The 17,310-nt window shown below is 37.7% G+C and overlaps 1 protein-coding gene across 1 annotated transcript in view; it reads right to left on the bottom strand.

The window, feature by feature from the left end:
- Positions 1–17,310, bottom strand: part of FBXW7 (F-box and WD repeat domain containing 7) — a 176,750-nt gene that overhangs the window by 93,224 nt on the left and 66,216 nt on the right. The window contains exon 2 of the mRNA XM_071431878.1: positions 5,509–6,066. Coding sequence (XP_071287979.1) covers positions 5,509–5,997 — 489 coding nt within the window. The 5' untranslated portion in view covers positions 5,998–6,066. The remainder of the gene's footprint in view (positions 1–5,508; positions 6,067–17,310) is intronic.

Consider the following 17,310-nt stretch of genomic DNA (forward strand, 5'->3'; position numbering starts at 1 on the left):
AAAGCTTGCAGCAGTTCAACAAAAACAACTCATCTTAATGGGAACAAAAAACATCAATTAAAAACAAAATATTTAAGTATATTGAAATCATTAATATTTTAAAACTATGAAACTGTGAGTTACATAACAGTTATACATACATAACAGTTATGTAAACAAAGACAAAAAAAACTGAAACAAGTAAAAGATTGAACCTATTATGATCAAAATGTTTTTAAGAATCAGAACAATCAAAATATTTCAGAAATACTAAATAAACCTATAGATTTACAGGGAAAAAAATTGGAAAAGTAAACAGAGTACAACCTAAATAACCCTATGGTGAAACCCAGGTGTCAGTACAAGAGAAAATAACAGTGCTTGTCATAAAATAGGATTATAGCATTGATGACATTTTCTTCCACAAAATCATGCTGGTATCACCTCTGTCATAAACACCAATTTTGATAAACATAAAATATTGCTGGCATGATACATCTGTTAGTACTACAATTTCAAGAGTATGAGCACAGGTAGACAATTTAAATCTCAAGTAAGCAAGAATGATAATTTACATGAGCTATTTCACAGTGATGGCAACTGCCAGTAATACATTTTTGTCCTTGCATTGCAAGAGAATCCCACATGTAGTGGGATAAAAGCATTTAAGTGCAGTTGCTATGAAATATGGGATGCAAGAGTACTTGTTTGCTTATGCTGTGGTTAATTGTTACCCAATAGAACTCAATTAATACAAAGTCATCACAGAGCACTGGAAATGGATGCCACAAATACAGGGCAATCAGTGAAGAATCAGCATCAAGAACATGTTTTTGTCAGACTGCTGTATATATTTACTTAGCTCTCTTGTGCTATTTAGTATTTTTTAAACAGTTACAGAAACATTTGACAAGACACAGATCAACTGGAGCAAAAATGAACAAACAGTAAAGGGCCTGACATGTGAGAAAACTGGTCACTTTAATACAACTGAGCATTAGTTCTGTAGGTACAAAGGACACAGGCCAACCTTACAGAACAGAAAGCTCTCTGAAAAAGGCTTGCATCACATTAGACAAATCAGTTGAACATGAAATCCCAATGCATGGAGTTATTTGATATATCAATAGGTAAATATATCACATAAACAAATTTTAGCTGTCCTTGGCACAGCTGCTACTTTGTTTTAATTGCAGTTCTGATATCATAGAATCATTTGGGTTGTAAAAGGTCTCTTAAGATCATCAAATCCAACCATTAATCTAATACTGCTACAAGTCAAACACTAAACTATGTCCCTAAGTGCTACATCTACATGTCTTTTAAATACCTCCAAGGATGTTAACTCAACCTCCTCCCAGAAGAACCTGCTCCAGTGTTTGACAACCCTTTACTGCAAGGAGTGTATCCTAATATGCAATCTAAATCTCCCCTAGTGCAACTTCAGGCCAATTGCTCTTGTTTTATCACTTGTTACCTGGAAGAAGAGGCCAACCATCAGCTGGCTACACCCTCCTTTCAGGTATTTGTAGAGAGTGATAAGGTCTCTCCTGAGACTCCACTGGGCTAAACACCCCCAGCTCCCCCAGCTGCTCCTCACAGGACCTGTGCTCCAGACCCTTCACCAACCTCATTGCCCTTCTCTGGACATGCACCAGCCCCTCAGTGTCCTTCCTGTAGTGAGGGGCCCAGAACTGGACACAGGGTTTGAGGTGTGGCCTCACCAGTGCTGAGCAAAGAGGGACAATCCCTGCCCTGGTCCTGCTGGCCACACTATTGATGATCGAGGCCAGGATCCATTGGCCTTCTTGGCCACCTGGGCACACGCTGGCTCATGTTCAGCTGCTGCTGACCAGCACCCCCAGGTCCTTTTCTGCTGTGCAGATTTCCAGCCACTCTGCCCAAGCCTGTAGCACTGTTATGTGGCTGATGTGAGCCAAGAGCAGGATCTGGCATTTGGCCTTGTTGACCCTCACACAGTTGGCCTTGGCCCATCAATTCAGCCTGTGCAGATCCCTCTGTGGAGCCTTCCTACCCTCCAGCACAGCAACACTCCCAGCCAACTTGATGTCACCTGCAAACTGACTGAGGGTGCACTGGATCCCCTCATCCAGATTGTTGATCAAGATATAAAGACATCTGTGATTGAAGAGAAATGTTCCAACACCAGAGTGCTCAGAGAAGTATCATAACAAGAACAAAAAAATAGAAAAATATGCCCAATGGACACATTGTCCTTATTACTTACATTTAAGATATCTTTTAGGGAGGAACTTGATTGCTTAACATACAGGGAGAAAAAAGCCCCATTTGTTAAACAGCTCCTCAATACAACATGAAAATAAAATGAAATTGTAACAGAAAAATTCATACAACAGGAAGAAGGCAGAGTAAAGGTGGAGAAGTTTAAACACTGATGATAACTAACAAACTATTAAACTAGGCTTGAGAGAGATTTGCCTTGCTGCACAGTTTCCTGTTTTCAAACAGTGACATTTTTCAAAAACTAAGCTTTAGCTTGCACAGAAGTCAACACAGAGCAGCCTATTTTATGCAGGAAATCATGGAAGGTAACCACAAGGATCCTTCTGGATTCCTGTGTGGTGCTGGTAAATGCAATGAAATCCTTCCTGAACCAGCAGCCTTCTCCTTTTAAGAGCCCATGCCCTTTACTCATAACATTTTCACAACATTATGGCAGCAATTATCAGTTATTTGCACAGAGCAGTAGTATGAGGCAAATATTTTCATATATTTTATATATATCTATTAGAACACAGCATGCTTGCTGCTACTAAGGTGACAAGCAGCAAACTCAAGCAGGGTACACTGTGGTGTTATGGGGGAAATATGACATTTCCTTCCTTAGCCACACAGGATTCTGAAGGTCAACAAACAGAAAAAGAATCAGATTAGAGAAAGACTTTATGCAGTAGTTTATGAGGAAAGGAAGAAAAAGGACAAAGAACAGAGATATAAAAAAAACTAAGATGAGTTGTACAACAACTACAGTAGTAGCAGTTGCTATTTTGTTCAGACTCACTATTATCTCTTGTTATTTGGTAGTGGTGAAAGTGTGCTGCCATATGTACAAGCAGAACAAAGTGTGCTGCATCAGAAATGCTTCTGAGGAGCCAGGTTTACATCTGACACACAGACAGGCAGGAGGGCATTCAGCCATCACTGCCTGTAATGCTGGCTCAGAGCAAGTTTCACAGAGTACAGCACACAGCAAGGTAATTCAGCCAGAGTTATGAGAACTGTAATTGACTACAAACACTGAGAAACATGTCTGAAAAGCTAAAAATAAATCCACCAAGTTCAAGTCTCCTAGGATGACTTTATCCTCAACAGGTAGAAGCAGAAATCACTTGTAAATATAGCTAATGAGTCTGCTAACACACCTTTTCTTCTCAAAAGCTGCAAATTAATTAGTCATGCTTATTTTTACTCTAGTAATTCATTCATGCTCTCACAGATGTATTTCCCCAACACTTTGTAACACAGAATGTGCTCCTCTGGTTAAATATTGGTTTATTAATGAATTGGTAACATTAATGTTGCATGTTATCGGTTCTACTGTGTAACCATCATGCTGAGCAGTGCCACCTCAAGCAGCTTTCTAACTTGTGCTGATACTTCCTAAAGTGGGAACTTCCTAAAACAGAGTTGCACCATGAAAAAAATCCCAAATATGGTTTGCTACCTGGCTGCCCAACAATTCTTGCAGAAGCACAGCCTGGGGGCAGAGCACAGACAAAAATCACCAGCCCTGCATCGAATAGGCAGAGCAACTATCAGACCACACAGAAATTTTGGATAAGTACAAAGATCTTTCAGACATCTTCCTTCAGGCTAAACTGGCTTGTTTCAGTTCATGTCAAATATGCCTCAAGAAAAGAAAGAAAATGCTACATTCATTACTGAAATCAATAAAAAATGCTCCAGAACTGGCCACCACTGAAAATTATGCTCTGCTCTGTCTGTACATAATTTGAGTATAGTTACTCATGAAGCACTTCAGCAAGTTTCTAATTCAGAGACTTAAAAACATAATTTTGAGTATAATAATTTCCTACATTAATTATTGTCCATGCTGGATGCAAGTTGTTGTATGATACCCAGTAAAATATACTAAATACAGGAAAACCAATGTGTTGAAATGAAACCAAGGATTTCAGTAGTAAAATCCAATTCAATTACATGAAATATGACAGTATTTCACTCCAAATTAGAAAGCATATACTTCAGCACCCTGAAGAGTAGAATTATAAATATAAAATTATATAAAAAACACATGTGAAAACATTACAACTTTTCAAAAATCAAATATATTAGCTGAGATACTTTAAACATGGAAGTGAATTTCAAACTATTGTTATTAACAAAAACATTGCTGTAGATTCCAGAAGCAAATATTCACCCTATTTACCTGTTCGGGTGCATCTTGAACACTGATTATCCATCTCTATACATTTATGCTCATAGTCAACCTGTTAACTTATGTTAACTGACTTTTTTGTGGTTTTATTTTACATCAGGTTTTAATTATTTTTTAAGTAAAATTTAAAAGTTTGAGGAGGTTTTGTGTTTTGAAAGGTGAGAGGAAGCTAGATATTCTATTAACAATTAATGAGTAAGAAAAATAAATCAGTCCATAGACCTAGAAAGAACATTCTCCCAGAAGAACACTGGTCTGCTCCTCTTTCTTACTAGTCAATATCACTGCTTTCATTATTTTGCTGTTCCTAGGAGTTAATGGAATTCCTCCTTCCCAAAGAACTTGGAAAATACAGTGAACTACAAATGTGCACTGCAACCAATACCCCAGTAACTTCTTTTTAATCTAAAATGTTAAGTGATAGAAATAGAAATAAAAATATGGAGATTAATTTCCAGATTCTCATTGCAAATCTGAAGTTTTCAACAACCAGCACACAGGTTCAAGGTCCTCACAAGCAGGATGCAACAAGACATTATGTAATGACTTCCTAACTGAATGACTGGCTATCACACTTTTTTTAACCTGTATTTTGTCAAGGAACTCAGCAGGCCAGCAGGAAGAACTTCATGTTTCTATAATATTCCACCCTACTTTTTCATTACAGTGTTTGCACCTAAATGAACCAGATCCTGTGTGAGAACACAACACATGTACGATTGCTTACCTTCCCTTCTAGCCCACTTGGAGAAGGAAAACAGCATAAATAACTCCAGGAGGGTCTTATGTAAAAATATTTATATAGGAACATCTTGGTATTTTAACCATAGTCATCAGAATGCTATCCCTTAAATTATATAGGGGTATTTACTCATGTCAAATGCATGCAAATATTTTTATTATTAACAGCTAAAACAGCATGATTTTTATGGACTACACAAATCCGTCGCTGCTCCTTACAAAATAAAGCTCCTTACGAAATAAAATGTTTGCTTCATTGTAAAACTCTAGTTTATGCTAGATATGCCATTTTTTCCAAAATCCAAAGTTAGTGAGGATTAAGAGCACAAAAAAATGTAGCTTCTCACCTTTGTCTTCACGTAGAATGGTGATGACTGGTGAATGGGCAAGTCCATGAGGCTATTGGAATTTGTGACACTATTACTGTTAGCATGTTCATCTTCTCTACTGCTGTCATCAGACTGATCAAAATCATCACTGTCCTGGTCCATTTCCTCCTCCTCTTCCACCTCCTCCTCTTGGTCACCAGCATGTTCATCATCATCTTCCTCTTGGTTACAAGTAGAATCCTCATCCACTGTAATAAGTCTATTATTATTTTCTTCTAACTGCTCCTGCTGAGACTCATGCCTGTCATCAAATCCAGGTTCTTCTGCTCCTATCTCCCCATTCCTCCCAATGTGCTGCTCCTCTTGTTGTCGTCTTTGCTGCTGCTCCTCCTCTTCTACCACCCGATTCATCTGCTCCTCATCTACTTGGCTTGAGGAAGCATTACCTCGAAGAGATCCACCAGTTCGTCGCCTCTTGCTGCCCACAGAGAGCAGTTCCTGATTCATTTCCAAAAGCCAGCTTGCTACTTCTTGGACCTTGGCTAGGCTATCTGAAGATGCAAATGCTTTCACATTCTAAGGAGATAAAGAAAAAGTGGGAAATGGCAAATGTTACTTTTTTTTTTAATTAGATAAAGCAGTAAAAATCTATTTAGTTGTTTTATTCTTGGCAACTAAAAACTTCCAGGAAACAAGGAATAATTTCTACTTGACACACTACTAGGAAAAAATAAAAGTTCTTCAGGCAGCTTTCTAGCAAGAGAATTACTTGTTCTGTCAAACAGTCTGATCATAATCTCTTTAAGCACCAGATTCAGCAAAATTCAGAAGAACTAGTTGCCCTTCTAGAGAATCTGTAAGAACCATTAACATTCATGTTAACAGAAGATACAAGTATGCAATATTACTTGCAAAAAATTGTACACAGATCATTTCAAATGGCATTTATTTTCCCTCTCATTTGATTACAGACTTGTATACTATTCAAAAAAACAAACTGCTTTTGGTCTTATGCATTAAGAGCAGCATATTTTTCAGATATAATTGAAAGTTTCATTTCTTTTTATTCTAATTTCCTTTTAGATTGATAAAGAAGAGAACACCCACTTTAGAATACAGCCTTATCACTGCCAAGTCTTACGTTGGCCAGAGAGATGCCCAGTGGTCAAAAGCAGACATCACTAGGCTACCTGTGTGGCCCAGAAATGGCACCTATCTCACCTGGAAAAAAAATGGATTGATGGTGGTCATGGGGATTTTTGAAGGAGTAGTAAAGTTCTCTGAAGTCTAAGAAGCTACAATAATTGTTAAATGAATCTGTGAGATGTTAAAAAAGACCAAAACTAGGTGCATTTCAATAGACATTGAAAAATACTAATGCAATTTCCAAATTATTCATGCATTCAGCTACCCATGTGCCTCCAAGCAATCTATAAGAATAGGGGGCTATAACACAGACTAATTCATTATTAAATTTGGTATCAGATTTCCAGATATACAGCCTTTGAGGCTGGCAAATCCAGACTCTGGTCTCCCTAAATTCAAGCAATGTGTTGAGTAGATGAATTCAGCCACAACTCAACAAGCAGTCAGACTCACTCTGAAAGCAGTACATGAAAGTGTGTGCAGAGAGAAATCAGCTTTGTCCTTGTGTACAGAGCCACTGTCCTTGGGAGCCCACAGCCCACCCCACACATTCAGCAGGCCACACGGTGAGAGAGAGATTCAGAAAGCACAACACCACAAATTCTGCATGGGAGCACAACTTCTGAGCCTCCTTGGAGTAGGAGCAGTAAAGGATGTCTCCATGAGTACTTCCACACAGGATGATAATATCTGAACCACCACCACCATCACCCCCTCCTTTTTTTTAACTCACCTATCTCTTATAGCTGGTTGGTTGGTTGGTTGGTTGTTTTTACAAAAAACCTAGGGCCTTGTATGAGGGACAGGGAACATATAAAGCCCAACTTTGCTCCATGACATTTGCAAAACAATTCACCTTATTGGTTAGTAGGGAGCAAAGTACCAGAAACCATAGCTGTTCCGTAATTTTCAGTGTGTTGTACCATAAAAGGCACAGAAACACATTTACAGGTGTTTTTGCACTCTTTCTCTGAGGAGGATTCATAGCTGGGATTCTGCACTTCTCTGCACCTTTCTTCCTCAGGGAAACACTACTTACATCCCAAAGACAGGGTTCTCACATTTCCACATATCTAGTTCTGACCAGTGAACACTAAAAGACAATTAAGCACCACACATTCAATGGAAGGAAGCAGACACTGTGCTGACTCTTGATTTTTCCATGGGAAAAAAGCTTTAGGACACTTGGGTGCATGTGACCCAAACCAGAAGCTAATGTCTGTGTTTTCATATTCAAGTGGTAGCAAAAGCAAATGTGTTTATTTTTCTGTGTACAGTAAGGAGCATTTAAGAAAGATGCCACAAAGAGTGCACTCTAAGAGAAATGTTTTCATTTAACATCTTTCCCCAAAGCTCAGAAACCTGAGCATGTGGGAGTGATGTTTAATAACAACATTTCACCAAAAGCCAAATTTAGTTGCATATATCATCTGATGGTAATACAACTTATGTATCAGGCTTGCTACATACTTTGGGCATTATGAACAAAACAATATCACACCTTATTTTCTCAACTTGGAAAGTTGAAGCACTAAATAATGAAAAAAAAAAGTAGTTAAAAAAAAAAAAAAAGCTGAACAAGAGGTTTACATCTTCTCAATCTAGAAATTCCAGTTTCCACTACAAATGTATCTCTAAGTAGCCATGGGTGTAGCTTAAAAGTTTAATTGCATTTTTTCAGTATCAGTAGCATTATATATGCAATTACTGGTTTAGTATGTACTTGATAAAAATGCAAATGCTGCATTTGTTGCAATAATTTAATGCATACTTCCAATTTGTAACTGTAAGCAACCAACATAAAAGGTCAGCTTTGAAACATTAAAGTAATCAAATGCAAGAATATACTAAATGTTTAAGTGACAACAATATCACTGTTGTTACTGTTATTACACCCAAATGAGATTCCAGCCAATTAAAAATGTACACTAGTACATATTTTTAATTATTCCTACAGTTTTGAGTGACCATCAGTTCATGAAATTAGCTTTAGTCATTAGTGATTTCCATTTTACTCTGCATTTGCATGAATAAACTCAATTTGTTTTTCCAAGAAGCCTGTAAAATACATTATCAAAATTTAATTACAAGCAGTGCTACATCAGAAATCATCAGTATGCAGAGAGGTGATGCATTTGCTAAAGAACAGATGGATGTACATTATCTGAGAGATTTGAAACATTAAAGCTGCCTTCTGTCATGTAAGTGCTTTCAGAATTAACTACTGTCTGCTAATACACAAGATACAATAATTTCCATGTATAAGGTAGATAGGAATAAGGAAGGATTATTATTTTGCAGGAAGAAGTGTATTTACAAATCAACTTCCAGAGAACTGAAATGATGTGTTTTCAGCTAGTACAGTGTCTCTTTCATTTATACAGAGACCAAAATGACTCAAATCAACTAAAAACCAGAAGAACCACTGAGGAAAGCTGTTGTTTTTCCTACCTGTCTCGGACCACAAAGACTTTTTTTATCAGACAGACACCAAAACATAGCAATGCAAGTGGCATGGCTTTGCATAAGCATGCAAAACTCATCAAACTTGATCCATGAATCTAACTTGGCAACTCTCAGGTAAGTTTCTTAACACTCGCATTGTATGGGAAAACAAAATGCAAGAAATGCCTAAGGAAAATGGAAGTCTCCAGACTGATCCAGCAGTAAACTCAGAGCTGATGAAGGCATCCCACATCTCTATTGAAGACTGTATGCAGCCCCCACCTCTACTGAACATTAAATGCTGTTTAAGCATAATTCTTCAGCTTTATGCACTACATTTTCACAGAAGATAGATTATAAAAATAAATATGAACAACAGTTGCTCCAAACAAGAAATGCCAAGCAATACTAGAAGACTAAAGGGAAAACTGCTCAGGGTTATCTGCCACAACATGTTGCATTCTGTACTGCGAGGATGACCACTTCACTTCCTGCTTTATTGCTGAAATATCTCTATCCTGCTAATACAGATTAAAAAATCGTTAAATATTTTTAACCTATAAACCCACATAACTATGGGAAAATGAAATTTCCATCAGTACTGCTTGTTTTTGTTTTTCCATTTTTATTACTTGAAACTATAAAGAAAAAAGAAAATGAAGTGGATTTAGAGAGGTGGAGGTTGGGGTGTGGTGGGGTATGTTTTTAAAAAAATTTAACAGATTGTGAAAAGGTTTTAAAGAATTAACTTGGAAATTAATGTATTAGATTGACTTGGATACTAACCTAAGTATCATGACAGCATTTAGTGAAAAGACAGTATAGTTACAGAGACAACATGATTTATGGCCAGTGGATGCTCCTAGAACAAATCTTTTGAGATTACATATTTAGTGGACAAAGACAACTGAACTAACACAAAAACTTCCGTAGATATTTGACTAAATCTTACCACTGTAATATATCTGAACTTTTTATTGCATTATTTAACTGTGCAATACTGAATTGAGTTAAATAGAAAGCAAAATAGGGACATCCCACCCAAGCAAAGGATCTCCTAAGGTCTCAACATCCAAATCTACCTTCTGAAGAAGTACAAGACCCTTATAAGCACACTGTGTCCAAGAACAGCACTGTTGCCAATATTGGTCCTCACAAGCAAGCAGTGCAGCACTGAAGGGGCAGGGGTGCAAAGCTGAGACACAGCACCCACAGGATACCAGCTCTGGGGAGAGGAAGTGATTTATTCCCAGACCCTTGCCCAAGCCCAAAATGACCCTCAGAGTTGGAGCGCACCTTCTGCTTTAGCTTCACCTAGAAGGTGTTCTGGAACAGCTTCAACTCATTCTATAGGGAAACAGGCGTGGACAATCAGGAATTAGGCTCTAAAAGGTGCTCTTGATCCAAGCCCAAACTACCACACAAAGTGCAAATACATCTAACAAGCCATGCCATCCAAGGCCTGCTAAGCCCATTTGAAAAAACATGTATGAGAAGGGGATTTACATGCAGCATCAAGCAGGTATAAATAAAAAAATAACAGAGTTAACACTAAGAACCATGTTTTACCAAAGAAAAATATATATTTGAGTTATGGCCATGATAGCAAATGTTGCAAAACACTACGAGCAAGACACATACATGATGTGTTTAAGAAAACAGTTAATATATTGGTCAGGTTACTGGTTACACAGTTTGTGTATGGGAAGGATTTTCAACAACAGCTAAGTAACAAACCAAAGCAGCCAACATATAATTGAAATAACTGAAATACAAAAATCAAATGAGGAATCTACCACCTTCTCTTATAGGTTATGGTAGTGGACAATTATTCTCATACAAGGACTTAATGAAGTTAAGATAATTCAGATAAAGCAACAAATTTAACTGAAGTTATGAGCTTTAAATGAAAGTTACAGAATAATGATTCTGTAATGATGATTGCTGCACTATAAAGGACAGCAAACATGATCATAGTTATGGAGTCACAAAACTGTGTTGAATACATTGCACAGATGAAGAAAATAAAAAACCTTCTGTATTTCATCAGTACATATGCTGATTAAAGCAAGACTGAAACAGAGATTTAAAAACTTTCAGCAGCTTTTCTTAAAAAAAAAAAATCATAGACAATGTAACTCATTCTACAAGAACACATGCTTTTTCTAAGAACAATAAACTGCTTCTTCCAAACACATACACACCTCAAATCTCTAAGTCAACTCCATTATTTACAGCTTCAAGCTCCAGAACAAAATAGCAACCAAAAAGATTCTCTGCTCCTGCTTTACTATTAACCTCCCAAAAACACTCAACAGAGCAGCACATGCAACGTTTTGGTTGTATTGGAAATTATCCTGCTCTTTTTTCACAATCTCAATATACTTTAATGATCAATTAATGTTGTTTATTCAGTGCAAAGTGGTCAAAGCAACATACATTAAATCAAAGTGCTCCTCTAATTACTTACTTATGTCAAACATAAATTTGACAGCAAACAAAAAAAATAGATTTAGTATTCATTAAATTTTTTAAATACCACAATTAAAGTTTCCTGTTTAAATTTAATTATGTCCAGCTGTATTTAATCTTCTTTTGCAGCCAGTTCTAATTATCTCCCTCTCTACTGAAATTCAGGCCCAACTTTCCATCTACCTGCTGAAACTCTTCACCAAGTCCTGGTGTCCTGACCTCTCCTGAATGTTTCTGAACAGATACTTCCAGGTTTCCCACCACACATGGTCTCTGCCTCCTGTTCACCTGCTTCTTCTTAACCCCACAATCCTATTTCAACAGACTTGACCCCTTCTCTCCCTATTCCACCATCCAACTTACTTTTTTCTTCCAGGACTGCCTCTGAACATGGCTCCCTCTCTAATCCCATGCCTCAGTTTCCCAATCCCCTTTAGCCTCCAGTGCTGCTTTACAGTCTCAGACACTTTGCTTTATTCTGAACCATTCCCCACAGAAAACAAAGGGATTTATTTAAAAGAGAGACAATATCTGATAATACATGGGTAGTGAGGGCATGACAGAGCCATGTCCCTTGCTATCAGTTATGGGGACAAACACATAGAAACCACTTAAAAGAAAACTTTGCTTTAACTCTGGGAATGAAAGATCTATCACATAATCCTACCTTCTTCTGGCACAAATACATAAAGTATTTAACGAGTGATAAAATATGAAATAGCACACAAAACCCACTAGAAAATGAGAATACAAAAAGCAGTTTAGAAAATGAGTAAATGCTTCAAGAATTTATATATATTTAGCAGTATTTATGCTAAGTGGCTTGATAAAGAAATATCAGAGGTAGAAGAGTGATGACTAGACCTTTCATAAGCAAGAGTTTAGAAGAAACAGTCTGAGCTAGAAGCAGTCACATTCTTTAGATTATGATAAAGTATGTATGATCATACAACCACCTACAAGGTTCAGGCACACACAAACACAGAACCTGGATGTATTATAATTCATGTGGATTCCACAGATTCTCTTTGCAATAGCAAGAGGAGCATCAAATCTTAATGCTTTAAACCAAAGGCCTTTTCTTCCCTCTTTGTGCATTCTCAACACAAGGGCTGCTCTGGCTAAAAGAGGGGATAATCTGAGTTGAAGTCATAGCAGCTTTCAATGCTCTAGCACAAAGTATCATGCTATAAAATGTATTAATAGAGACTTGATGTTCATATTAAAACACTCAGCATATAAGAGGAAGAGAGAAACTTAGGAGATTTTTCTTTCTATAAACACTTGTTCGTACATAAGAAATGAATTTAATTCTCATATTTGAAGTGTTTCCAAACATGCCTGCATTCTCCTTGTTTCAAAAAGAAAGCAAATAATCACAGTAAATAATCAGTGAATAATGTCTTACATAAATTCTGCTTTTACCTCAAAATTTGACACATGAGAAAATGAGAATTACAATGCTGTGGCAAGGATGGGGTGGAGATAAGAGGGAAATGTGAAAGTGACCCATATGGAAAATGTTGAAAGCTCCATCACACAGTAATGAGAAAACTGCATTTAAAAAAAAAAATTAAGTCCTTTTCCTTAAAGCTGTCCCCCAACTGACAAGTTATTAACACACCAACACACCAGTACAGTATTATTGTGAAAGTGGGGAGCTCAGGCCACTTCATCAGGAACACTGTTCACAGTTCTTAGTAGTTCCCCTGAAAGGGAAGACTAACAGCGAAAGTACAGAAGTTACTCCTTAATTTTAATTTTGCATTGTTATGTTTCCATCAAGAATAGTGAACGGATATAATGTAGAATAAACTCACTTGCATTCTTTGGAAGATATCGTGGGAGGCAACAATCCACAGTAGGAGGAGATCTGTATTATCAGCAATATTACTGTGTTCATATAAATAATTGTGTTATTTTTAGTATTTATATTAGTAATGACTGTTATGCAGAAGATGGCTGGTTTGTCTTTTCACTAAAAACTCTTTAAAGAAGAAGGATTAAGCTGTAAAATGTGACAAGTTAACTATCATGTGGAACTAATGAAAGGCTTCTCTCCCCTTTTCCTCAGAAAAGCAGAAAAAAAAGCCTTGAGTTATTTAAAGGGTGCCAAGTTTTCCAGCAACTATTAAAAACAAAACAGGCAAATCCTCCCTAAAATCCTGCATGCTGCCATTTAATATCAAGCAGTGATTGTTTTTCCATTGAAAGGACTTCTAAGGTATAAAAGCTAAGCACACAATTTTCAACTGCATTGTCTTAACCTTTCCACTTTGACAACTATACCATTACTTGGTATTAGTATTATATAAAATTTTTACCTCTCCAAATGAAAACTCTTACCTGAATAACTAATGAATGCTTGCTTATTGTTTTCCCCATGAATTAGATTACTACAAGAAGCCTACACTACTACTGCTAGAGATAGAGCAGAAGTATTCTTATTTGCTCAGTTTAGAACAGCCAGTTAATATTTCAGCCTCATGTAAACTACCCTTTCTGTGCATACGAACAAGGAAGAGTTTCTTGCCAAAAGCAAACATTAGATCACACTTAAAACAACATAAACAGAGTATCTTTAGATACATTACTTGAGAAGCATGTGGGCTGAAGAATTCTCAGTTTAGAAAACTAGTCAGGCAGTTTCTTATACGCCTTTCAAATTTAAAGATGCTGTTGTATACCTGCCTAGTGAAGGGCAACAGAATCATCCAAACTCTTCCATGATAGATACACATGTAATAAAGGATTTCTCTACAAAAAAGGATTACGAATCCTCTTACAGAGCAAAAGGAGACTAAGCACTCCTTAAAACTTCACAGGTTTGGATAATTTTCGGGTTGAATTCAACCTTCATTTCAAAAGGTAAGTAAATGAAGTTTGTGGGTCTATGGTAGTTGTGAGGGCTTTCCAAGCTGGCCTGACATCTCCACAGTAGTACTATGCATTCTGTTGCAGTTTCACATGCCTTTCTGTCCCCAGACTAGACCATCAATATTCCCTATAAAAGGAGTCCTTGGGGTCAGTTTTACAGCACCATCAACACCACTGCATACAAGGACCTCCCCAGCTGCCCAGATCAAAAACTGCTTAGGATAGTTTTGTACTGCTCAAGGTCTTTCATCCATAGGAAAAGAGTCTGAGGAGCAATGAGGATGGACCTCTGGCCTTCTAGTAGAGACCTTTGGTTAATCTGTGCTGGAGTGTTACTGTGTTATGGACAAACTCTTCTGAGTTAACACACATTAAGCCATAGGTACCAACACATGAAACCAGAAATCTCAACTATGAAGTCTAGGACTACCATTCAGTAACATTTATTTATGTAAACAGGCAATGTGATTACTATGCAGAAACAACTCCATTCTTCCCAACTGCCTAGGTGAACAAGGATTTCATCTAATAGACAAGAAGCAAGATCCAATCACTAAATGCTGAAATGAGAAAAATACAAATGGAATTAACTATGAGGATAATTACTCACTGTAATAGCTCACTAGGAAGATAGCAAATTCATCACCACTTTAAGTCTTAAATTAGAAATTTACTCCATCATAGTTTAAAACATACATTCAACAACTGCAGAACATGCAGCACAAGTGCAGCTACCAGGGCATGGTGAGCTGCATGCCTCTTCCTGAGAATATACATGAAAGAGAGCTGTTGTCACCTCCTCTCTGCTCCCACAGTGACACAGAGACAAAAAGTATGACCAAACTGCTGATTAAACCCTGCCTAGTTTCAGTGCAGACTTATTTCACAACTTCTAGACTTAACACAAAGGCTAGTGTTCCACGGCCAAAACAGCCTAAACATAAATTTTTCTTCAGCATCCATAACATTGGGTCTGGGATGCATTTCCAGTGGGAAAGCCTTAGCAGTACAGTATGCTGAACCACTTTACATATCCATTCACACAGACTGTCACCTCGCCTGGTGCTGCTTCACAAAGTTAAGTTGTAAGAGTAATACATGAAAAACTTCCAAGCAGAGCTGCTCATTATTAATGCAAACTATTCTGAAGGCAAAAGCAAACCAGCATTTGGCAGCAAGACCACTGCCATTAAGATGTTTGCCTGCAAACCTCAAAATGATTTCTGAAGTACCCAACTGACTTCAGTCTCAGTCTCTTTCCTGTCCACTAATCATAAAAGTAATTTTGGGTACATTTCCTGAAATTATAGGTTTTGCTAATATGAGTTGCAGTTTTACCAGATGGCTGGCATCAGCTTCTGGTAAAATGGTAACGTGATTTCTTGGACTAAAACTACAACTCAAATGTTGCTGAAATGCAGCACAAACAAGCAGACATACAGAAGAGCAGGGACATCAAAAAACAAAACAAACAAACAAAAAAAAAAAGGTGATTTAGAATACAGGGCAAAAAAGATAGACCGAAACATGTCATCTTTAACTGAAGTGAGCTAACAGACCTTGAGAACAAATAGCAGCAAAATTTAGTCAAATTTAAAATTAATTTAGTTATATGAAAACTGGGGGAAGGGCAGGAAATTAACACCAAGTACCAAATTGTCCCCTACCTCAGAGCTGTTAGAGAAAAGAGTCCTCTAATATGGAACAAAACACAAACAGATGGGAACATATATACCCTTTACACTGAAAGGCATTCTAGTGGTTAAAAAGAAGATGACAGCAGAATTAAAGCTGAGAAAAGTGAGAATCAAGAGCTGTGACTGCTATTAAAGAACATTTTTCTCTGGGTGATTAAAAACAGTTGAAGTAAATATCCCTTTTTCAAGCAGCTCTTATACTACCTCTAATAAGTAAGAATAATCAACTCACTTTACTCCCCAGAAGCTTCAATGCACAGAACAGTATTTTTGAGCCTCTTAATAATGATTAATGATGTAAAGGAGAAGAAATGCACGTTATGCCGTAAGAAGTCCAGTCTCACTATTTTGTTCAGTTGCAGGTTTCTGTATCAGAGTAACCTCCTAGAAATTACTATAAGGTTATGGTAAAAATTAAGAATATTCTACTAATACTAAATAGCCTTCCCTTCTTTTGAACTTTACACTTTTTTTAATTGTTCTAAGCGAGATGACGAGAGAATTAAACATCCAAGCCTTTCCAAGTTATCAACAACCTATTTTACCTTAAGATCCACAATTGACAATGCTTATTTGAGGCTACTGCCCAAAATTTTTATCACAATTTCCTGTTTCAGTTGCCTATTCTTTAAAAAAAGTCTGAAGTACAAGGCCAAGAGTATCCTGGGTACATTAGGAAGAGCATTGCCAGCAGGGGAAGGGAGGTGATCCTGCCCCTCTGCTCAGCCCTGGTGAGGCCACCTGGAGTGTTGTATCCAGTTCTGGGCTCCTCAGGACAAGAGAGGCATGGAGCTCCTGGAGCAGGGCAACAAAGAAGATGAGGACACTGGAGCACTCTCTAAGGAGGAAAGGCTGAGAGAACTGGGCCTGTTCAGCCTTGAGAAAACTGAGAGTGGACCTCATCAATGTCTGCCAGTATCTGCAGGGAGGGTGCCAAGAGGATGGAGCCAGGCTCTGCTCAGTGGTGCCAAGCAACACGACAAGAGGCACTGGGCAGAACCTGATGCACAGGAAGTTCCACCAGAACATGAGGAAGAACTTCTTTACTGCGCAGTGGCCACACACCAGAATGGATGGTCCAGAGAGGTTGTGGAGTCTCCCTCACCATGTGCTCTGGGATGGCCCTGCTTGAGCAGAGAGGTTGGACCAGATGACCCACCATGGTCTGTTCCAATCTGACCCA

This window comes from Agelaius tricolor, unplaced genomic scaffold (assembly GCF_023055355.1).
Source record: "Agelaius tricolor isolate 1412-34295 unplaced genomic scaffold, bAgeTri1.0.p SCAF_8, whole genome shotgun sequence".
NCBI classification, from domain to species: Eukaryota; Metazoa; Chordata; class Aves; order Passeriformes; family Icteridae; genus Agelaius; species Agelaius tricolor.